Source organism: Rosa chinensis, chromosome 1 (genome assembly GCF_002994745.2).
Source record: "Rosa chinensis cultivar Old Blush chromosome 1, RchiOBHm-V2, whole genome shotgun sequence".
In the NCBI taxonomy this organism is placed as follows: Eukaryota; Viridiplantae; Streptophyta; class Magnoliopsida; order Rosales; family Rosaceae; genus Rosa; species Rosa chinensis.
This window is the reverse complement of record NC_037088.1, coordinates 52,525,185-52,550,582: the sequence shown is the minus strand read 5'-3', so window position 1 is coordinate 52,550,582 and position 25,398 is coordinate 52,525,185. Positions and strand designations below refer to the sequence as shown.

At 38.2% G+C, this 25,398-nt stretch overlaps 2 protein-coding genes across 2 annotated transcripts; one reads left to right on the top strand and one right to left on the bottom strand.

The window, feature by feature from the left end:
* Positions 1-6,417: 6,417 nt before the first annotated feature.
* On the bottom strand, positions 6,418-8,436 carry LOC112182528 (cytochrome b5). Its single transcript, XM_024321030.2, has 4 exons — positions 8,282-8,436; positions 8,036-8,128; positions 6,995-7,061; positions 6,418-6,863 (listed from the first exon to the last, which is right to left on the bottom strand). Exons 2-4 carry the CDS (start codon positions 8,120-8,122, stop codon positions 6,610-6,612), a joined length of 408 nt encoding a protein of 135 aa, XP_024176798.1. The 5' UTR covers positions 8,123-8,128; positions 8,282-8,436; the 3' UTR covers positions 6,418-6,609.
* A 15,894-nt stretch (positions 8,437-24,330) lies between these two features.
* On the top strand, positions 24,331-24,597 carry LOC112191555. Its single transcript, XM_024330921.1, has 2 exons — positions 24,331-24,432; positions 24,532-24,597. The coding sequence occupies exons 1-2, from the start codon at positions 24,331-24,333 to the stop codon at positions 24,595-24,597; spliced, it is 168 nt and encodes a 55-aa protein (XP_024186689.1).
* Positions 24,598-25,398: the final 801 nt, after the last annotated feature.

Genomic DNA, 25,398 nt, shown 5'->3' with positions numbered 1-25,398 from the left:
TACCGTTATCACTACGGAAAGTTTTAATAAGAGAATCAAATTGAGTGATAGCATAGCTAAAAAATTGTTTTTTTGAGTGAGTGGACTTCATCTTTATGCCGCATTAAAAATATCCAAGTAAAACGTGTATAGTCATCAACAATGGTAAGAAAATAATGAGCACCAGAAAGGGAAGGGAATCGATATCGACCCCAAATATCACAATGAATGATTTCAAATGGTTTGATAGACGAAATGGTACTAGTAGGAAAAGGTAAGCAACTCTGCTTAGCCAGTGGACATATGTGGCAAGCATTATTAGACGGAATGGAAACATGCAAAAAATTCTTAGCAATAAAACCTAAACAAGTGGATGACACATGCCCTAAGCGGTTGTGCCATAGATCGGTGGAGGTGACGGTAAGATGACAAGTAGGGCGTGTGGTGGAAAAAGATGGACCGGTCTTGGACTTCTCTGTCGCTAAGGCCATCAAATAATATAATCCGTTGTGTTGTTCACCCAAACCAATCATCCTCTTCGTAGCCAGATCCTGCAAAATACACCAATATGAGAAGAAAGTCACTGAACAGTTTAATCCTCTCGTCAAGCGACTAACCGATAATAAATCAACTTTAAATTTTGGCACAAACAACACATCACGAAGATAAAACATGGTACTCAGAGGTATTGATCCTTTTGCAATAATGTCAACTTTATCCCCGCTAGGCAATATGACAGGTGGTAATGAGCAGTTATTATTTTTGTGAAATAATTGCGTAGAGGAAGTAATATGATCGGTCGCACCGCTGTCAATGATCCAATTGCGGGAAACGACCTTAGACAAACCTGGTTTTGTTACGGCATTGGTTGTAGGACTTGAGCTTGTATTTGAATTAGGCTTCGAAGTTGGATTATTGAGAGCAGCCATAAATTGTTTAAACTGGGCTTCATTAAGTGTCACCGTTGGCCCATTAGCATCTCCAACTACATCACCAACCTGATTGACGGAAGGCATTGCTGGTCTAGATTGCTTTGAAAAACCGGTGCCCTGTTTGGCTTTAGGGTGACCTGGAGGATACCCAATCAATTGGTAACAAGTCTGCACCCAATGACCCGGATCTCCACAGTAAGTACAATGAGGTCTCCCCCTGCCGGAGCCTTGACGTCGTTCAGTGTCAAAACGGCGTACTTCCTGAGATGCAAAATTGTTGTCTTGACGTTGGTTTTGTCGGTCAAATCTCTCAAAACGTCCTCCTCTTCCTGAATTGGGATTGGGTCTCCCTGAATTGCGGACGGCCATGGCTGCGCTTGAAGATGAATCTGCAATAGGATGAGAGCACAAAGAGAACGTTGCTTCTCATCTTGGGCAACTGCTGCATATGCTTTACAAACTGTTGGCAAAGGAATCATTAGAAGAATTTGACCGCGAACAGAACTGTAAGTATCATTCAAACCCATTAGAAACTGCATGAGTCTTTGTTGTTCTGCCTGTGGTCCACGAGATATCTCTGAATAGGTAGCTAATTCATCCCATAGGCCCTTCAATTTTGTATAGTAGGCTGAGACTGACAGCTGCTCTTGTCGGAGACAAGCGATTTCTAGCTGAATCTCAAAAATTCGTGGTGCGTTGCCTTGAGAGAATCGCTCACGAAGATCTTCCCATACTTCGTGAGCGGTAGGATAGTAGATGACGCTGTCGGTGACTTCTGAATCAATGGTGTTGATGATCCATGAATGAACCATATCATTACAACGCGACCAAGTGGTATAGCCTTCTGGGTCTGTCTCTTCTGAGGGAGCCTTTATTGTGCCGTTCACAAAACCAAGTTTGTTCTTAGAATTCAGAGCTAGGGTCATAGCCCTTTTCCATCCTGTATAATTGTCTCCATTTAGGGGCTTAGAGACTAGGACTAGACCTGGATGATCTTGTGATGCCCCGGAAATTCGTATTTACTTCCGGAGATTTTCCGGAATCTAAATTATGGTTATTGGATAGTTTTGTGGCTCATGGATGGAGCGGAAGTGTTTCGGACGAATTTTCATTCAGAAAATGTGACTTTAGGGGTGGTGCTAAGGTTGAATTTTTATTCGTTGGGATTCTCCAAAAAATTCCTTCACGAAAGTTGTAGAGCGCGTCGATACGAGTTCGTGGACATGTGGAACGCGAGAATCGGAGTTCGTATGAGAAAGTTATGGCCATTGGAAGGAATTTCCATTTTGGTATAAATAGAAGTTTCCCGAAGGAGAAACTTACTATTTTCATAATTTCCTTTTCCGGAAACCATTCCTTTCTCTCTCTTCTCTCGCGGCTGCACCTTCAGAATCGAAATTATACGGCTGACCCGACCCGGACCCGGTCGACCCGACCCGACTTTTCCGGCGAACTGCGACGATCTCCGGCGACGAAACTTTCCAGATCAGTTCGTCTCCTCCGTCTGGTCGTCCCTGTGGTGTCCTCTAGCACCGATTCTCGGTGGTGGCGGCGGTAGAAGGCGGCGCAGTTGGACGATTTCGGACCCGGTCGGAAATCCTTGTTCCGACGTCGGCGAGGCTTCGAGTCTTCTTGGTTGAGTTCAGAGCAGCCTCCTTGATCGATCCTTGGTGGTTGTTTGGATCGATTCACGTGAAACTTTGATCAACTCGGATTGGATTACTGTCCACGGCTTGTGAGGTAGTTTTCGACCCCTTATGCTTGTTTTCTGACTTCGAGTTAGTTATGAGAGTTCACAAGCATGCTTGGATGAAGAAGTTTGATGTTGGGAGTTTTGTGAAATATTGAGTTTTGGCCGGCGGCGGTGCGCCACCGTCTGTGGCTGCTTTCCGGCGGTGTTCCGGCCACTTAAGGAACTGTTTTTGGTATTATATATGTTCTACTCGTTGATACGAGCGTTTCGATATATAATATGTAAATTTTGGAATTCGTATGGAATTGTTATGATTTTTGCAGTTTCATACCGATCGATTTATTCTATCCGTGAGGATTTGAGCATCCGATCGACTTGTGGTTTGGTCACATCGATCGTGGACGTATTCCGGAGACTTCGGGAGGTCTCGGATATGGTTTCGCCTCGATTGGCGCCACTTTGGGGATTTTAGTTCAAAACAAGGGTTTCTGACTTAAATCATTTGTGAATCATTACTGATTTGAGATCATTGGTGATTAGGTGCTTCTAAAGGTGAATTGGACGAGTTGTTGGTGATAGTGTTAGTTCGGTTCTGTATAGAAGACGCAGCGGGATTTCGAGGTGAGTAATCTCACGAAGTTCATTCACGAACGGGCTTACCTTTATCGTTTTGAGAGTTATTTAGTTAACTGCAAACTATAGTTGGTATTAGTAGGCATTTCTGAGCGGATGACTACGTATATATATATTTATGTGAAATATATATGTTTTGGTGGTTTGTTGAAATAATATGCATGAAATGATGCTTTTTATTGTTTTGGGTTGTGGCTTTTGGAAAACAAATGATTGTGGAAATGTTGATTTCGATTTGTTTTGAAAAGCGTTAAGATTTGTGTATTTGAGGAACATTTTAGTTCGCAGGTGGTTGATTTAAAAATGGGTTTTATACCGGGAGTAATTGATAGGGGTCAATTACGGGGAATCTTTCATTTTAGATTCGTGTAACATTTTGGGTCCACTGTGACTCCTTTAATGTCTTGGTATTTATACCGCGGGTCCAAAAACTTACGAGTTGAGGATCGTGGGTGGGAAAATCGGGACTTCACGCCTTTGGCCGGGTTAGTGAATACGATCAGTTAGAGCTCTAGTCTGTCGGCCGCGCTTGTTTTTTGATTTAAACGTGTGAGTTTATCTCGTGCTTTGTTTATTGATTTAAACGTGATTTGAGTGAGTTTATCTCGTGCTTTGTTTATTGATTTAAACGTGTGAGTTTATCTCGTGATTTGAGTGAGTTTATCTCGTGCTTTGTTTATTGATTTAAACGTGTGAGTTTATCTCGTGATTTGAGTGAGTTCATCTCGTGCTTTGTTTATTGATTTAAACGTGATTTGTGTGAGTTATTCTCGTGATTCGTGTGAGTTATTCTCGTGATTGGTGTGAGTTGTGTGTGGTTTGAGTTACTCATACGGGCTTGTAAAAGCTTACCGGGTTTGTTGTGTGGCAACCCGGTGCACCATTCAAACCGTGTAGGGGTAAATCCTGCAGGTCAGAAAAATCGTGGCTGAAGTTGGGGGTTGCATACTTGCAGCTAAACGGTAGGAAGCAAATTTTGTGATTTTGCCGTTATTTGGACTTCCGTGTAGTGAGCTCTGAGGAGCATTTACGTTTTATCTAGTTGTTGACAATTTAATTCGTAAGCTTGTGTAATATATAACTCTATGGAGTGAGTGTATATTAACTTTGAGGGTTCAGGGCATCAATATGTGTGTAAGTTAAAGGGAAAAAGATTCTAGGTATTTTGTATTGATGACTGAACGTTCACGCATGTATAATTATGGGATTATATATATATCGATTTTCTTGTGTGTAAAATCAGGGGCGTGACAGATCTGAATGATGTGTGAAAAAGGGATTAGAGAGGTCAGATTTTGACATCTCAGATGTAGGAGGATTGGAGGAATCGGCTTTTGATTTGCCGTGATCTTTGAGTGGTGGTGAGAGGATGTCGTCGTTGCCCATGTTGGCTGGAACGATGAGGGAATGAAGGTTAGGCTACACAAGATGTTAGAGTGCAGCAGATGAGAAGAGTCAGGATCTAGTCCTGCTCTGATACCATGAAAGAAGGAGAAATCAATAGACTGAAGTGATAATCTCATTTACACAGAAACGTATCTTTTATACAGGGATGATTACAATCAGTTCCTACAAGTCAGGAACCTGTTTTCTACCTAGATTACATAGAAGGAAAGATACAGCTATTGTACAACTCGATCTGTATAACAATCTGCATTAATACTGAAGATATGACAAATTAATTTCCTTACAGAACCTAATGCAGCTATGATTGAAAACCAACATCATCAAGCAATCCACTCTTCAGATCAAGCACATCAAAATATATTGTGAACAGATCACAGATCCATACGCGAGGTTTTGATCTTCCTTCGCTTACTCTTTAACTATACACTTATCACAGGGGCAAATGTATGAAAATTCATTTAAGGTTATGCTAAATCATCAATTTTCCTATTCATTATGGAGTCCCCAACAAATAGGCCTTTGTTTTATTGATCAAATGAAATTCATTCATTCAATCAACCGAGGAAATTGGTACAGATAGATCATCTGATATACATTTCATTAGCCATTCCGGCCCTTCCTCTAACCAAAGATTAAGGTTACGATCAACCAAAGCAAACTTTGTAAGAACATGAGCTACATTGTTGCATGCACGAGGTTGAAAACAGATGAAACCACCTAATTTGAGTCAATTTTGGACAATGTCATCCACCAGACCACCAACTGTTGCTCAACTCCTAGCTGGTGCCATTTCGAGTCATTAAGGCTTACACAAATCTTAGAGCTCAAGGTCTGATGTGCACCAAGCCCAACTCCCATTTGTTATCACAAGACCAATATCAATCTGGGTTTATAGGCATCAGCTGATCAAATTTGTAACCCTTACAAAATCCAAGCAATGTGACGTTAAGAACCCACATATGGAGAAGTTCTAACAACACTGCCTCCGCGCTTTCTGATTTTATATCTACTCTGATTGACAGTTTCACACATCTAGGGCTGTCAATTCCGACACGACCCGATAACACGACTCGAAACCCGCACGAAATAAAGAGGGTTGAACCCGCACGATTAAAAAGCGGGTCAGCCATGGGTCAACCCGCCATGACCCATTTAATAAATGGGTCGGCCACGGGTCAACCCGCCAACACGAAGTGAACCCGTATAACCCGATTATGCTATATTTTATCCTGAAATTTTAGACGTTGGGAGTATTTGATCATAGAATTAGACAATTTGAAATATTTTTCCTTATAATTATTGGATTGAATTATTTATGAATTATATATAATTATTTATATTCTTCGTCTTGTAGAGTTTTTAGTGAATTTAATCAATTTATGCATTTTTTTAGTTAAATGCGTCGCATTGTTAACCCTTAAATGAGTCATTTTGTCAAACACAACACAACCTATTTATTAAATGGGTTAAGCGGGTTGGAAACGGGTAACCCGTTTAATAAATGGTTTGGGTTTAAATTTTTGACACGATTATTAAATGGGTTGGGTTTGGGTTTGTATCTTGCAACACGATAAATACCTTGACCCGACACGAACCCAACCCGACACGACCCATTGACTGCCCTACACACATCCACAGATGCACGACTCATATCTTGAGTTGCTAGTTGATGGTTTTCCATTTGGTTGTGAAGACCCTAAACCCTAACCCATTAATCCATATGAGCAAACATATAGGAAATCTTTTCAAGCACGCTTAAAAATCTTTTCAATATGCTGAAAGGCAAATCTTTTCAATATGCATTCCCAAGTCGATAGATTCCAAGCACACATACAAATATATGAACGGGTAGTACAAGATATTTAAAAATGTACAGTACCAATGGAAAACTCCATTATTACCACTTGAGTGATAGACATTCTTGGTCTCAAATAACATTAAGTTCCGTGTGAAAGGAGAACTGAACTACTTCTTTTTACTGTAGTATTGCAGAGCAAATGCAGCCCCCAAGATCAACAAGGGCAGCAGAAACTGTAGAAGTTTTACCACAAATCCAGAAGATTGGTCAGCTTGAGGAGCTGTTGCTTGTGCAGGCAGCTTGTAATTTGGCTGCTCTGGTATTGTGGATGTGTCAACCTCGCCTACGTAGTACTTTTCCATCATCTCCTTTGCAGAATCGCTGTGGCCAACATCATTGAAATCATCAGTTGCATCCCTATCTGCAAGACATTGAAACAGAGTTCTGATTACCACACATCATAAATGTTGTTTATTTCTTGGGACTCCAGAACCAGTAGAGAAACAACAGTCACAAAGACAAATTAAGTCGTGGCGAAATTCACGATCTTACCAGCTGCTAATAGCAAGACTTCATCACCTCCAGGGTGTTCCTCCAGAAAAGGAGTGACATCATAAACCTGGGGAAAGTGATTCAAGACATACTAGTAAGCAGTGATATAAAATGAAGTAGAGTAGATCAATTTATAAAAATGGATGAGATGAACATATAATGAATTATTTAATGTACCAGAGAGAAGCTTTACTACTCTATCTGTTGCAGTTGTGACTGATCAACTTATCAACAACGAGACTGATCATATAGTTGGGAAACAAATTAAACGTCCCATGTAGGTTAGGATTCACTACTGGGAACATGTATTACCAGTGGTTGAAGAGAAACAGGGCATACACGAAGTCCCAAGTCGAAACTAATTATATTACATGCTATACATCCTTGTCTTCTTAACAGCAAGAATGGATTAGTTAAACAAATTTATTGGAAAGATTACAGAAACTCAACGGCTAATGCATATTCATTCTTCCCCAAACAATGACCTAAAAATCTCTTGCAGAAACTTCTTAGTTCAAGATTCTCATCTGAAAGGTTAGACCAAACTAGGCCAAGCAATCTGCAGCCTGGTTGCTTTTCTATCATAAGTATTATATCAACGCAGCCATACATTTTCTTTTTTTTTTCTTTCAATTATGGTTCTGCGGTTCAGATAATTGCCTATACAGTGTAACAAACTAACAATTGCCTCACATTCCATCAGATATCACAATTGTCCACTTTAACTAGTCTGCCAAGAGTTTAGGAAATAATTTTCAAGTTCAACAACCGGTAAAGGAACTTCAAATTTTTTGGTACACCCAAATCACTCATCTCTTAGGTATGCCGTTTGCAATTCCCATTCCAAGACATATTTCTTTCAATTAGGTTTGCCGTTTGCAATTCTCTTTTAGCACACATAACAAATAAGTGGCAGCAGAAGGCTTGCCTTTAGCCTTCAACAGATAAATCATAAATAAACCCAGAAACACAATTCAGATAATAGATTCACAAATATTACAGACATGAACAATAGAAAGAAAATCAAAGAGAAAGACCAACCTTTCCAGAGACTATAATCCAGCAATCTTTCTTGTACTTGTGCTGTGCCACCTCATCAAAGTGATAGACTTTAGAATCTGAAGCCATCTCTGTCTGGTGATCTCAAAGTCAAACCCCACCAACACCAAACAAATAACACATGAAAACCCAACAAAAACCATACCAAGTTATGAAAAGACAGAAACTTTGAAGCTAGATTTGATCCATGGACAACCAAAAATGATGGAGAGAAGTTGAGTTTCTTACATATGACAGAAGAAGATGATGAGCAGCACAGCAGAGCTCCTCCCTTAAGTGGTTAGAACTTGTGTTCCTTACCTCCAATATTATATAGTGACCCGACCCATATTTTGTTGCCTGAATCTGGAATCCAGATCCATTGTTACTTTGTTAGTATTATTCTGACCCACCCACCACCATGTTTAAATTATTGTATTTTAAGTCAAATTTTAGCAGCTATTTCTAGTTTGGTCCAAGTTGGCTTCCTGATTTTTTTTTCTTCTCAAAAGTTCAAATTTTTTTTTTAAACTTATTAGTTTTTTTATAATTATTTTTTTATGACTTGAAAAGTATCTATTATACAATTTAGTAAGTAGTACAATAACAACACATCCCTAAGGATCGTTAGAAATAATCATTACATAGAGTAAATTACCTAATACACTTCTAGCACACCTACATTTTAGGATTGCGCTTAGAACAAAGAAAATTAGAACCCCAAAGAGAATGAAATGTACATCAGAGCTACTAGCTTCTTTGCAATTTCTTCACACTTAAAAGGAAAAAGAACCTTATCATCCTTTTGTAAAAAAGGACGAAGGCCAAAACAAAATAAAGAAATAAAACCTAACAAGTCCAAGAAATGCAAACCACCATTTGTTCCGCCAACAACTCGGTCAACCCAGGCCGCATCAAGAGCATCGGTGGCACTCAAACTATTGTTGTCGATGCCACCCAATAAATGTGGTGCCATCGGAAGACATCCCATATCACTAGCTAGAAACACTACGAGCAAACCCTTATCTATGACGTCCCAACTCAAAAATCCTAGAGCGATGGTAGCTCCACACCGATCACCACCACTAGATGATGATCCAAATACTCTCACGACTAGCGATGGCAGCTAGGCTACAAAAATAAAACCCTAAATTAGGCAATAGTTTAGGCCTAAAGAGACCCAAATCATAGCCTAATTCAATACAACAAATCTAGAAGGCTCTAACCCATTAAAAAACCCTAGCACCCTAGCAAACCAGTTGCTACCACCATCACCAATGCTTGCAGCACCTTCCCTTACCTTGCTGCCAACCATTGCCACAATCACAATCTCCCAGGAATGGTCAATAAGCAAACCACCAACCAAGGAAGAAGTTGCGGGAAAAAGTCCCTAGCCTCCACACCGATCGTGACAATGACAGAGCCACAGTCAATAGCAAACCGAGTATAAGCAATCCAATCCTTCAGTGTGTATCCCCGAGTATCGCAATACCATTTGTCAAAAACCTTCAAAATCCGGCTGAGGGATTGACCTAATGATGGAGAATAATCTAAAAGGAGAAATCAAGCCTAAAAATAGCACCAAGAATGGCGCCGTACTGGAGAAAGAGCAGGAGCTCTGCCTAGAATTCATTATTTGGACCAAAACTTCTTTTACTCTTAATGATGATTGAGCTTTTACTTTATATATATATATATATATATATATATATATATATTGAGCTTTTACTTTTTATATATATATATGGGTGTAAAATTCAGAAGTTATAATAAAACTTGTTGTAAAATGAAAGCAAAAGTGTATCAGAAAAAGAGACAGTTTGGACGCATGGAGATAGAGTGTATCTATTCATCTCACCATGAGGAGGTTTATATAGGAGTACATGATGTATACAAATAGGCAACGTTTAATAGCAACGTCAATTACTCCTATTCACAATCCTATCAATCACTAATCTATAGTGAAAGACATATATGACTCTCCATCTATTTACATGATATTAGCCATAACTATTTACAACACTCCCCTTGGATATTTCATGTCAATAGTGTTGCCTAGGCTGAGCGCTTCTAAGTTGCCTCGTCAAAAACCTTGCCAAGTAATAAAAACCCTGTGGGAGAAAAACAACCTTGGTCGAAGGAGAAAAAGAGCACAACGCGCGTGAATGTGGAGTAGTCGTATCACAATAGAGATAGGTGAAGTCTTCTTATCAGCATCATAAGTAGATAGTATGTCTACGAGAGGTATGCATTAGAGTTGCTACACCAAAACCTTGCCCGATAAACCCAGTGGGAGAAACCCGAAGTCGAAGGGAAAAGATGAGTAAATGCATATATGTCAAATCAAAGCATTTTTAGGATGCAGTAAGTGGGGTGACCATGCCAAAGATGTGCCTAGTCAAAACCTTGCCATGTCAGTGGGACAAAAATAACCATGGACGAAGGACGAAAAGAGTACACGATGGTCAAGTGGGTATGCTTCAGGATAATCCCCCTGATTTCGACTCCCCCTGAAAATTACATGTTAGGTAATTCAGATAGTTTACGTAGACCAATACCTTGAACATTCTTCTGAAATGTAGACTTTGGTAGTGACTTGGTAAAGAGGTCTGCACGATTGTCTTAAGATCAAATCTGTTTGACTTCAATCTTCTGATGCTCCTGTTGTTGCTGATTGAAGAAGAACTTCGGTGCAATATGTTTGGTGTTGTCTCATTTAATGAAACTCGTCTTCATTTGCTCAATACAAGCAGCATTATCTTCGTGGATAGTGGTTGGTTCATCAGTAGTGGAATATAGTCCACATGTGCTTCGAACATGCTTTGTGATGGCTCTCAACCATATACATTCACGTACTGCTTCGTGAAGAGCTAGAATCTCAGCATGATTCTAAGAGGTAGCAATAAGAGTCTGTTTTGTAGACCTCCAAGAAATTGCAGTATTCCTAATGGTAAAGACATAACCAGTTTGGGAACGCGCCTTGTGCGGGTCTGATAGATAGCCTGCATCAGCATATCCAACAAGGCGAGCATCATTCTGAGGATCAAGGGGGTTTGATCCATTTCTTGATGCATAAGGATAGAATAAGCCCATATCGGTCGTACCTCTGAGGTAGTGAAAAATGTCTTTTATGCCATTCCAGTGGCGGCGTGTTGGCGCAGAGCTATATCTAGCTAACAAGTTCACATCGAATGGGATGTCCTGTCTAGGGCATTGAGCCAAGTACAATAATGCGCCTATTGTACTTAGATATGAGACTTCTGGCACCAATATCTCTTCGTTATCATCTGCAGGACGATACGGTTCTCTCTAGACTTCGGACGACCATGGGTGTGCTTGCTTTTATCCTCATTAAAGCGTCTTAACATCTTCTAGATGTAATTTGGTTGATGGACCAAAATTTCATATGCACTTGTCCTCGGGCTTCAGGTCGAGACAATAATTTGTTTTCCCAAGGCCTTTCATCTCAATTCCGACTTCAGGTGCTTTGCGGTTTCCTTGATTTCTTCAGGAATATCAATCAAGTTCATGTCTTTGACATAAACCGCACAATTGCAAACCCGGAACTTGTTTCCTTAATAAACACGCAAGGGCATAGTTTATTATTCACATGTCCCATCCCGATCAAATATTCATTTAGACAGTTATACCACCTCTGTCTAGATTTTTTCAATCTATAAAGTAAACGCCTCAAAACTAATGGAGAGCGTGTTCCGTGGTCTAGAACTATTTGCATCGGGTATCATAAGTCCTTCAGGAACTTTCATGTATATCTCTGTATTGTGATCCCCATAGAAATAAGCTGTGACCACATTTATACGCTGCATATTCAGTTTTTCAGAAACTAACAAACTGATAAGGTAGCAGAACGTTATGACGTCCATTACGGGAGAATACGCCTCCTCGTAATCAATCACAGGGCGTTGAGAAAATTCGTGCGCCACTAGACGAGCCTTGTGTATCACAATCTCGTTTTTCTCATTATGCTTCCTTACAAATAGCCATTTAAATTCTACGGGTTTAACATGGGGAGATGTAGGAACAACAGGTCCAAACACCTTTCTCTTTGTCAAGGAATCTAATTCGTCCTGGATTGCTTATTTCCTTTTTAGCCAGTCGCGCATGTCTTCATTGATATTGATCAACAAAGCAAGGTTTGAGGTCATCGCATATTATAGATTCAGTGGCCACCGTAAATACTAATATATCATCGATGATAATCTCAACCCGATTCCAAATCTTACTAAATTTACCGAGTTTCTCTAATCTCGGGAGTGGGTTCAAATGTTGGAGCGTCCCCCAACATCGTCTCTTCTAGGACAGACCCATAATCCAGATTTATCTCATGAGATGGATAGGTTTAAGATTGCGATGTTAAGAGGATTCGTTTGTGCCAAGTTTACCCTCTTCTGGGGATAAGAATCCTTCGAACCTGATGGTCTACCTCACTTCTGGGCAGGGACATATGACGAGTTAGCCGCCATGGTCGTACCTCGTCCATCTGGGACGACACATCCTACATGGACGTCTATCCTTGCAGGCACATTTGCAGCAGGTATATATGATCTCGTCACTTTAGCTAGATCAGAGAAACTGTCTGGCATATTGTATTCTATACTCTATAGATCTAGAATTGTCCGCACTTCAGTACTTTCGTGTGGTTCGAAGATCATGATGAAACATAGTGGGGACATTTCATGTTAGTTCACGCTGTTCATCAGGAACGGTGACTTTCTTATCTCCCCCTAACGGCGGGAAGATTGTCTCATCAAAGTAACAATCCGTAAATCTAGCGGTAAAGAGATCGTCTATTAAGGGCTCTAAAGAGCACATAATGGATGGGATTCATAATTGACATACACGCCCATCCTTTGTTGAGGACCCAATTTTGTACGTTGTGACGGCACAATTGGCACGCGGACTGCATACCCAAATGCGCGTAAGTGCGAAACATCAGGTTCGTACCCAGTCACCAGCTGTAACGCGGAGTAAGGTTGGGTAGCAATGGGCCTCAACGGGACCAACACAGCTGCATGCAAGATTGCATAGCCCCACGCAAAAACTAGAAGCTTGGTGCGCATGACCAAGATTCTATTTGCGAGACCATCTTGGGTGTGAACATAGGGAACTATATGTTCAGCATCAATCCCAAGGGATATGCAATAATCATCGAAAGACTTCGATGTAAACTCTCCGATATTATCAAGTCTTATAGACTTTATGGGATAATCCGAGTGGTGAACCCTCAATTTCATGATCTGGGTGAGAGTTTAGCAAAAGTAGCGTTTTCTTGCAGACAATAGTGTAACATGTGATCACTTTGTCGATACATCAACCAAAACCATTAATATTTAACTGGTCCACATGGTGGTTGGATATGTCCACAAATTTTCCTTGCATTCTGTGCAGAAAAATGGTGGTGTATGTACTAGTCTTTGCATATGATGGTCTAGTATTAAATATTCTTAACGAGTTTGGCATAGCGTGTCATTATATACAAGACCCTTATTCAGAAGGGGATGCACCTGCGATGAATTGAGGATACGATGCATCATACTTTGACCTGGGTGTCCCAAACGGTCATGCCATAGCAAGTAGTTGCTTGAATTAGTTACTTCTAGCTAACAGATTCCAATTTCTCCAATGTACGCTTCTGGCCACACACTTTGGAGGTTATGCAAAGATATTACACTCATTTATCTCAGTAGTTTCAGCGTGATAACTGTTGGTTCGAATATCCTTAATACTCAATAACGTTATTCTGGAACGTGAAGATTATAAGGTCTCATTAATGGTAGGTTCAGTACCATTGGACAACATATAGTGGGTTTTGCCATAACCCTCTATCAGGTTGGATTGGACTGATACGGTTGTCACAGAGGTTTGAATAGATAATAAGTTTGAAAAATATCTCCGATCTAGGAGTATGGTGTGCGTAATAGCACTTTTAACCAGACAACAAACGTCCCCACAGAATATGCCTATTCATTTATTTAATTCAATGGATCACATGTATGAATAAGTTTATTGAATTAAATATATTCGAACATAACCACATTTCTATAATCCAAAATAATTGAAAACATAAATCACCAAAATCGAAGATATTTCATTCATTAAGATGAAATAGATATGGCACAAGGGGCCAATTATAACCATGTCTTCGAGTTCTAATCCTCGGTATGTTCAGTAACTGCCTTAAAATCCGTGATCTCTAGTGTGGAATCAATAGAAAATGACCCTTTAATAAGTTGGTATTTCGAGTTTCGCGACCGACGTAATACTCATCTACTGCTTAGGCTATCGCACAACAGGTGCGGGACCAGCAGTCAATTCCTCCACATTGATAACAAAGATCATGCTGATTTTGGTGGCAACGGGCCGGACCAGTGTTCCTTTCAACTCGGGCTTGCTGAGTTATGACATCATGGTTCCTACCACGTGGGCCTTGGCCACGTGGAGCCTGATTACATGGCCTCTTGGGCTTTGGCCAAGTGGCAGACAGTCATATGGGCTAATTTCGTTCTGTCAATCATGTCTTGCTTCAAGCAAGAAAATGGTCATTTGATGGTGAAAGTGCTCTTCTAGAGCGACCCAAAGAGTCTGTGTATCCTCTTCATCGGATACTCAACTTGGAGTGTTTTCTCCATATGTTTCCTTTGAAACTTATGGCACTCATATTAAAAGCCTCAATGATGACATTGTTAGCATTGATTGTTGATCTCATATTCTTTGCAGTCAGATGAATTTTCACATCTTGAGTTCACTTTAGATAGTTTCTTCTGGAGACCTCCAAAGCAACAAAGTCAAACATGTTGAGATTTGACATTTATTACAGGAAAGGAACAAATAATATTAGTGCTTTGGGTAATATCATCCATAAGCAAGCAATGAGAACTTCAGGTTCTATAACATGGTATGAAAAATCGGATAGACATGTAAAATCTACTGGTTTTATCATGTGTGGTGAATTTATGAAAGGAAACTTCAAGTTTCTTAAACGGCATTATCGAAACTACAAGTTCGATTTACGTATGAACTGCTGGTTCATTTATGAACTTCTAGTTCATTGGGTACCTACATTTTCTACACATATATTCTAGTGCGAAAATTTAGACAAGTAACACAATAATATTGAATTGAGCAAATTGAAATAATCTCACAAATTGGAAAAATAAAAATCACAAATCAATTGAGATATTAATTGCGTGCTAGTAAAATAACATATTAATTATCACACAATTATGTGAATAAATGCTTCTAGCAATTAATTACACATATTAAATATGGTGAATCTATTTACAATAACAAATAATTTTTCCTTTTATTTGATTCTGCTGGACCAAAGGAGTGGGCCTGATAGTGAAACCTATCGGGCTTAGTTTGCGGGCTTGTGACCCGGCCTTTCATGCGTAATTTAAATGGTGTGTGAGGCCTGCTGGGTTGCTAGGTCCCGCAGAGGGAGAGTGGGCCTGCTGGGCTCAAGCTGGTCTGCCAAGGAATGAAAAGCTATTACTCAACCCTTTTTGGTAACTCCAATTGAATACGACCAGGTAAGGAAAGATGAGGTTTAGGTGGAGCGAGGTTCACTTAAGTATACGGCCTCATCTGAACTTTGCCTAGACATCGCATCCAACTGGATAAGCCTAGTTTGAGAAGATTCATAACTTTTGTCATGGCAACACGTGGCGAACTTCTGTTCTGGCCTTGTAGCTTAGGCCTGAGCTTTTGGCTCGAATTTGTTGTTGTGACTTTGGGCTTGATTTTGAGCTTCTGACTCAGCCTCATTTAATATTCACAATTATAACATAATCAAATTCAATATATGTTATTAAATCGTAACATAAATAAATTAATGCAGCGGTTATGTACCAAAGGAAATGGGTTCAAATCCTATTAATGCTTCTGGCATTTCATATAAATAAATTGGGCAAATGCTTCTGGCATAATGTTTATGTAATAATCACGTAATAATTTAGCCCATAATACTAGCATAAGGAATTATAATGGCATAATTCAAATTTGTGAAACCAAAAATTAAGCTCATAATTCGCGTAATATACAATATTAAAATGTAGTAATAAAAGATACATTGTGAAATTATTATGGCAATTGTTTTGGATAAATGTCAATCAAAACCAAAACATGAATTGAATCAATTGATCAATCACCAATTAAATGGAGTTGAATCTGCTTCTGGCAGTATTAATATTAAATACATGCTGGGCTGGTACACATTGTGGCTGGGTACGAATCCCAGAAATAGCAGATTTTATTTTTGCATGATTGATTGATGCTCTCTAGTTGTGAATTGGTGCTACTGGAACAAGTGCTAGAAATAGCTACAGCCAAAGTATCCTAATTTTTTTCTTTTCCAATCAAACAATCCAAAACATGAACAGATATATATATTCCAAATAAAACAATCAGAATTTAGGGTTCATGTATCATGGAGGATTTTTCATGTTCAATCAATAGGCTCAATAAGCATGAATATAAAATTAGATTTTGGAAAACATTACTTGATGAAGGACGGATGAATCTTCAGCTTATGTGTGCAGAACTGAGAAGGTTGTCTTCTCAGCCAATCCAAAAGCTATTCACCTCTTCTGGATAACTCCCACTTCGAATGGTGTACAGGTCTCAAAACGACTCCAATAGGGCTGAAATTTGGAGTGCAGATAGAAGAGGCAGAGACGAACAACTTTGATGAAGGAAATATTTTGATCTGAGGTCCCGATCAAGAGGTTTCGGGGTGTACAAACAGGCTGATCTGCACATGAAACTAGCGTGCTGCAGGGGCAGCAGGCGTGTGACGATGCTGCAGGGGCAGTGGGGGCTGCAGGGAGGCTGCGGCAGGGGGTTTTTTTTTTCCTGGCTGAAACTTGAGTTAGGGTATCGTGCTGATAACATGTTGTAAAATGAAAGCAAAAGTGTTTAAGAAAAAGAGAGAGAGTTTGGACGCATGGAGATAGAGTTTATCTATTCATCTCACCATGAGGGGGTTTATATAGGAGTACATGATGTATACAAATAGGCAACGTTTAATAGCAACGTCAATTACTCCTATTCACAATCCTATCAATCACTAATCTATAGTGAAAGACATATATGACTCTCCATCTATTTACATGATATTAGCCATAACTATTTACAACAAAACTCTCTATTTAATCAGTTTTCTACACTTGAAAGCAAATACCAAGTAATTATTTTACACTTATGGTGAGCTTTGTATAAAGTTTGGTCACCCTAAGCCAATCTCACCTACATATACCCTTTTGGATTGAAGGCTCCTGAAACCTTTCTTTAGAATTGCTCGTGTCAACAAACCATTTTAATGACCTCCTTCATGATAAATTGTTGGGTTAGGCCAATTGAAGAAGGGGAGTGAAATTCACACACTTATTTTATAATCTACGCTCCATGTTTCTTTTTTTAGTATTTTAAGTTTTGTCTTTTTGTCACACCCCGAACCAGGGTCAATTTTTTTTAAATATTTTCTCGAAATCCGAGGTGTGAGTAAAAATAAAAATAAATGAATAGAAAATAAAATCGACACTTTGTTAATGGAATTGACTTTTCATTTCGATATAAGGATAAATCCAACTCAAGATTGCTAAAAGTACTCACTTCCGGAATAATGATCTTACATATGCAAAACTCCAACTAACTCTAATTGGTTTCGATCACTAATCTTCATAGTTCTTGTGTTTAATAACCTGCAAGATGTTAAGGGGTGAGCTCAATTTGCGGCTCAGTAGGGAGCTATTCCTCTTCAAACAACGATAACCACACAATCATCATATAGTATGCATGAATGCATGTTCTATTCCCGTTAATTCACATAGCAGAATAAACTGAGCCTACATATCCCATACCATATATTTTACCACGAAGGTGATTCAGAATACTCAACTATATGAACTAAACCCCACCCAAAATCAATCCCCCTAGCCCTCTTTTTCTAGTCATCTTGTCCATGCCCCTTTCGCCAGTCCCGAATTACCCTTTCAATCCTATACTAATTGCGCATTAACAATGGGCATACTTGGGATCTAGTACTTGCTGAGGTTATGGACTCAACTATGCAAAAAATAAATTTCAAACTTTCTTATATTGATAACATTACACATATCACCATCGCCACCCTTATACTTCTTATGTACTCAATGGATGATGCATCAATTGATAGTATATACTTCGCAATGTAATTGCATCAAATATTCATTCATTCCATAACAAACATGTCAGGCAACATATATGCATACAATACAGTTGAGTAGAGGTTCCCCAGATCCCCCTATTGTATAGATACATGTTCCTGCATAAAAAATAAATATCCAAGTACAATTCACATTTCCTATGCATAAGCACATAATTTATTTTAAATACAAAGTTATGATTCTGGCTTAAGAACATACTTCAATATCGAGCTTATGTCTTAAGAAAATGTTACCTAAAATCTCAAGCCATTTAGATTTCATTTGGAGTTCTAACTAACCAACCAAAATGTCTTGCAGATTTGTTATGACGAAAAGCAGATATGGCTAGCCAATTTCACAATGACATAACTATCTGAAATAAAGTCTGAAAGTGGTGTCATAAGTTTTGTTGGAAAGTTAAGAATGCCTACGTTCAGTTTGTGAACAAGTTCGAATAAAGGAAAGTATTGAAATCAAATGAAACAAACAGAAACATAGTGACAATTGAAGAGTTTCCTGATGCAAACCCTCAACTTCGAAAAATCATAACTTGCTCTAGAAAAACTCCTTTTCATGAGATTTTAATTCTGAAATGATCTTTAAGATGTCTACTGAAACTTTTATGGAGACGCCAACTTCAAATACCCACCCAAAATGTACAGTTTTCAATAAAAATACAACTGGGTCAAAAACTCAGAAAAACTGATTTACAAAATGCAGACCTCTGTTTTCAGCCTCAAACTTAACTAATGAATCTTTAATGAAATTGTACGAAACTATACAGATATCAAGCTTACATTATAAGCTTTCAAGACATTAAAATAGTTTCTAAAATGAAGGTCTAGATCAAAAGATATGGTTGCTTAAATTTAACAAAATGGTTATAATGCAGAAACTTGTTCTGCTAGCTTTCTCCAATGTTCACAACCTAAGCTCAGTCTAAGGTTGTTAAGCTGATGCACACAGGTTCTTTGATCACTGTAACCTCTTGTTGTTAGACAAAATAAGAATTCTAACCCAAACAACAACCTAAGAATTACTCAGGACACCCATTCTTATGGAACTAGTTCTTTAATCATCTTGATTAATTTGTTTTTATGCTTACATTCTGTTTGAAAATCATTTCGGTTACTAACTATGTAGAAGCTTAAACTAATTTAGATAAGAGCTAAGCTAAACATAATAAGAAGAATAACAATTGGAATAGCTTATAGGATTGAGTTCACCTTTGAATCCCATCAGAATATCTATTGAACTAATCCTGCTAATTCTTCCTTCCTTCTTCACTTCAGATATCTCTCTCATGTTTCTCCTTTCTCTTTTCTTTTTGATCCTAATTATATTTCTTCTTTCTTTTCCTCTCCTCTTCTCTCTTAGTCTCTCTCTTTTGTTTTCTTTTTTTCTTTCATGCTCCTGATCTCCTATTCCTCACGTCCTTTACTTTCTCTCTTTAGTTTCCTTCCTGTTTGTTTCTTTCTTTCCATTCTACTGCATCCCTTCTCTCTATCTCCCTCACTCTTCACCTTATGTTCTATTGCTCATATTGTACGGTGAATATGAATCAGGTAGATAGCTCCTATTTATACTAGTATGGTTCTTGGCCATCAAGCAAAACAATCATAATTAAATCTGCATATAGATGTGTTTGTCCATATCTATAACCTAATGATTTGATCACCAAGCATTCAATAGATATACTTGTGCAGTCCTATCTCTTAATAGAAACCTTCATTAGTAACTATTGCAGAGTATGAAAGCTCTTATCTGGTACGTCTAAAGATGCACAACTTAAATCTTGCACTCAAATATCATCACTGGTAATATAGTGATCAAGCAAGGGTCATTACCCGCTGAAGATTGTTCCTAAACTGCTAACCAAATGTCACAAACTACTCTAAACCATGCTACTGAATAGTTAACGAAAATTAATTAATTAACTAACTTAGCCTCGATGGAATTTTCTGTAAATTTTACAGGACACTAAAGACAAATTGAGTAACACGTATATAAAATTTCAGAACAATCAGAGTTGATTTGTTATATGAAATAATTCACGTAAAACTGAACATAGTAAGATAACAAAGCAGAAATAGATTTTATAACTTTAAAACTATTGATAGAGACAAAGCTAAGGACTCATTCTCCACCACCAAACACACTCAATTATATCAAAGCTCAGTTATGGGATCTTAATTCTCAATTGAATTTACCCGAAGTTATTTCACAAGCTCGAATTAACCCATTACCCTTTCCTAGTTCCTCGTTAAGTGAATACAAGCTCACCGGCCACTTAATCTATTTCCGATTATGCAACCTAGACACAAGCTCGCTAAGTTTAACATATCAAAATCATTAAGCAATAAAAGGGTTTGGATAAATCTAGGGTCACAAGTACATTGTAGTCTTGTCAAACCTAGGGTTTGAGTCACATGTAATTCAAAAAAACATTTTGCTACTCAATTGGAATCAACACACGACATATAAGAATCTAGTACTCTTACTCCTAGCATTAAAACCCTAACCTATTCATTTAGTTGCGTACCTAAACAAACAAGTAAAGATTCATCTTGTAGACACGGTGAAACAATCACTCAATTGATAATATAGAAAACCAAAAACTGAATTGTCATCAATATGAATTGAACATGTTTGGGGCTTTAAAATCGCCCCTAGCTACAAAAGTATTTAGCTAGTCATAGTCATGAATTTGCTGAAAGCATATATCAAGAGAATTGAAAAGAAAAATAGAGATGAATGAAGGAGGTGAGATCACGGCTAGATGATGGCAGAAGATGTCATTTCTTTCTTTCACTTGTGTGGCCGTCCTACGTCTAAGCTGATCGACGTCCCTCTTTTATTGCTTAGGTTGGGAGATTTTCACTTCTTTTCCTTTTAGGAATCATATAGCTTCTCCTCTAAGATTCCTAATAATTTTCACCCATAAAAATATATCATATATCTCTAATAAACAGAGATATTCAATTAATACTCGTTGTTGGGCCTCTAAAAGGAATTCAGGCCTCAAATCATGGATTTCCGTCAAAGTGTCAGATTCTCGGATTGCCCGACCTTGCTGTACTAAATCAGCCATAACTTCTTGTAGAAAAATGATATGAACAAACCGTTAAAAGTCCAAGAAACTAGACATCCAAGGCTTTCCAAGCATGTAAAGTTCATTGTCTGGTTCATGCTGAGATGCTCTTAGTTTCATGTCGAAGTTGACTGATCTGCATAGACAGATTTACTGATTTAGCTTCCTTTGTTCTACTTTGCTCCATAACACCTACAAAACATAAAAATGAAGTAAATGAATCAAATAGATGAAAAACTAGCTAAGAAAATATGAAAAAATAAATACAAAATCATGTACATTTGTGAGCTTATCAAATTTCCCCACACTTATCTTTTGCTAGTCCTCGAGCAAAACAAAAGAAACTAACTACTATAATAAAGGACATGGACCTAATGTCTTCCAAATATCTCAGAGAACTTATAATGCGCACAAGTATGGTCAACAAAATTCAAGCAGTCAAATATCATAATTCACAACTTCACTTAAGAGCTAATTTATTTTGATAACCATCATGCTCAAAGTATAATGCAAGGACAATCAAGCCAATGCAACAAATGAGAACCAACTTCCTCATGGTTCAAACAAGTGTTCACTTAATTTCTCACAAAGATGCTCTCAATTCTTTTCACTCATGAATTTTTGACACAATGCACACGATGTTGGAAAATTTAATATTAAATATTTTATTTTCCATAATTTGTGGATGAATAATATAGTGAAAATGTGTGAAGTTGAATAAATGTAAATGACCATGCAATGAGAAGTCATGGCTGATCACAAAAGAAAACTTTTGGTGAAAAGTCATCTCTCCTCCAAAAGTCACCTTACATCTATAAAACACTTGCTACACCATATTATGAAAATAACTTCTTGAATTGATTTTCCTCCTCTTCTTTTACATATGAGTATTTCCTAATGTCTTGAAAACTAATTAAGTCTTTTCAAGAGAGAGTTCATACACAATCTAAGTTCGCTGTTCGATCTTGAGGTTTGAAGTGCTATTACCACAAGAAGAAGGTCGTTGTATCCTGGGAGACGTTTGCCATTGAAATCTTTAAGCACCAATGATGAGGCAATTTCATCTTAAGGACATAGAACCAAGTTCTAGACTCGACTAAATTATTTAAAGGTTTTTCTAATTTTTATTGGTTTACTTTGATTTGAATTATGCTTTCTGCCTTTTATTTGATCTGCATAAATGATTTCTTGTTTTTCCTTTTAATATAGCAATTAGACCATATATTTACCAACAATCTTAAGACGAAATCGTGTTTGGTCATTTGCTATATCTGTGTTTCAATATCTGTACATACGTGGACATGCATTACTATCTATGTCAACATTCTATTTTGATATCTCTGAGTTATGCATGGTTTTGAGGATAGAGACCTCTGTAAGAATCATATTTTACTGTGTGGTCTGTTACCAGTAATCGAACAAGAAGATGAATATGAATTTTGTCTAGTACTGTAAAGATAGCAAATATAGTGTAACCTTAATTAAGGACTGAACATTTATTATGAATATGTAACTACCATTACAAGAATTGTATCGTTTGGCACTTTAATAATCACTTGCATTATATGTATATATATATACATATATGTATATATATATATATATATATATAAGTACCTATATGGATGTGCTTTGGTATTATGGTTTATGTGAGTTTGACGGTTAACTAATGCAAACATGATTATGTTGATATAAAATAATATCTGAGATCATAAAATCGCTCCTTGCACATGTATATATATACAACTACAAAAAGTTAATCACACAACACCAATCAGATAACGGAACAGAAATTGACTGTTGTGTGTTTAAGTGAACTCTATTGTACAACGGTATTAGTGATGTTCTGTTGTGTGAATGTCAACAAAGTGATAACTTTTTTCTCAGAACTACATTGCACAACACAATTACGCAATGTCCGTTGTCTGAGTCTTAAAAAATTTAGCGGCAGATTTCCCTCCACTCTGGAGTCTCGGTTGCCTCTTGAAACACTAAAATTTAGGCTACTAGGTACAACGGTTTAGCTATTTCTGTTGTATGATTGAAAACTGGGTGCCAAATTTTGAGGAAACTCACTTGAATGTCTTCTACTAGGCACACCTAGTGCAAGAGTGCAAGCTGCAGAAATTGTACAACAGATTGTAGTCATTCTGTTGTCTGAACGAGGAACATAGGCAGCAAAATTTTCATTTTGGCTCAAATTTATTTGATCTCTCCCACCAGACCTAGTCAGGCGGCAAAAATTCCCTCCCTATAATTTTTGTATGTATACATTCATACAACATATTTTTATCTATCTGTTGTATATCAGACTTAATAAAAAAAAAAAAAAACTAGAAGAAGAGAGTTGCCAGCCCTTTGTTGAATGTGTCGAAACCTCCATCCTCACAGAACCTTTTGTCTCTCTCATTTCTCACAAGACACAAAACCTCTCTCCTCTGAGCCAAAAGCTCAGAGCTTTCTCTTAATCATCTCATCCAAAACCCTCAAATTCCAAATCCCCTTATCTTCATCTTATCCAATTGCTTCCCCAATTTGAATCCCAACCTTAAATTCAACTCTACCATCTCCAGTTCACCGTATTTTGCTACCAAAATAGCATTCCTTGTCTGCTGTTAGCCTTTTCTAGGTCGTCTTTCTTCGTCTCTGAGACCTCATTGTACCAAATCTTCACCTTCCTATTCCAATTTTCTCTTGTGGCGATCCGCGTCACCCTAGGGTTTTCCGGTTTCGTAGCCCAAAACCTAGCCTCCTCCGCCAGTGGCTACGTTGTCCACGAATGCTGGGTTAGGTCTCTGCTGTTCGGTACCAACCAGAAGGCCAATCTCGACCCCTTCGGCGCCATAACTGCGGTAAGGTTCTCATTACCCAAATAATCATCCAAACTAAACCCCTTCCCCCATCTTTTTTTACCTTGTCCCCAATTTCAAGTCATTCTCTTAGCTGAGCCTTCCTCTTTTTGAGATGGTTGGTAAGAGAGGAAGAAGAAGAAGTCATCGAAGATGAGAAAGTTCAATGCTTGGCCCGTGTTCTTCAAGCGCGAGTGGAATCGGAACTGGCCTTTCCTCATCGGCTTCACCATCACTGGGATTCTCATCACCAAGTTCTCTCTCTATCTCACTGGGTACTCCACTCCATTTCTCTTTCTCATTCTGTGAATATGAGTCCCTTTCAGTAAGCTAGGGTTTTGATTTGATTTGTTTCTGGGTTCTAATTTTACAGAGGAGGATGCTAAGAACTTGCCTTTTGTGCAGAGGTACAAGAAGTAGGTCTCGAACAACCCCAATCTATTATAAATTTCTGCATACAATAAGTCCTTGGGATGAAATTATGCTTAGACGGAAGCGAATTAGAAATCATTAGCTCTTTGACATATTTATTTTACTCTTAATTGGAGAACAATTATAGCTCTGGTGCTGGAAGTGGTGGTCAAGTTGCCAAAGATGCTCTAGGAAATGATGTAATTGCAGCAGAATAACTTAAGACCCATGGGCCTGGTGACAGGACTCTCTCACATATACCTAAATGAGGATAAATCACGGTTTGCTCTATATAAGGTAATGCAAGATATCTATCTATAAAGTTTTTAATTCCAGAGGAAGTAAGAAAAGAATGGGGCATTGTAATCGTGCTTGGAACCTTACTGTTCTTTCATTATTTTTTCGTAAATTATCCCTGCTATCCATTGGGAATTCATTGTTTTCCATCAAGTTTTAGGTAACATGCCAATCCCATGTGGGGAAATGATGATGTTGAAGTTGAATCCTTACTGTTCTTTCATTATTTGTTTGTATTTCCTGTGGATAAGCAGTGTCCACAACACTACTTAGTTTTGAGACATCCTTATAATGCGTTATGGCCATGGATTTTTAACAACTTTTTTATTATAACCCCGCTGGTAACAAATCTGTATTTGTTATTGTGGTTTGCATTGTTTCTCTGACTGATATATATCTAGCCTGCGACATTGTATTATGAGATGTTGCCTGCAACATTCTTAATGGAATTTGATGCGAGGGATATTATGTTGGAGATAGAAATAGGTCTATTGGGACTTTGGGTAATCGTGA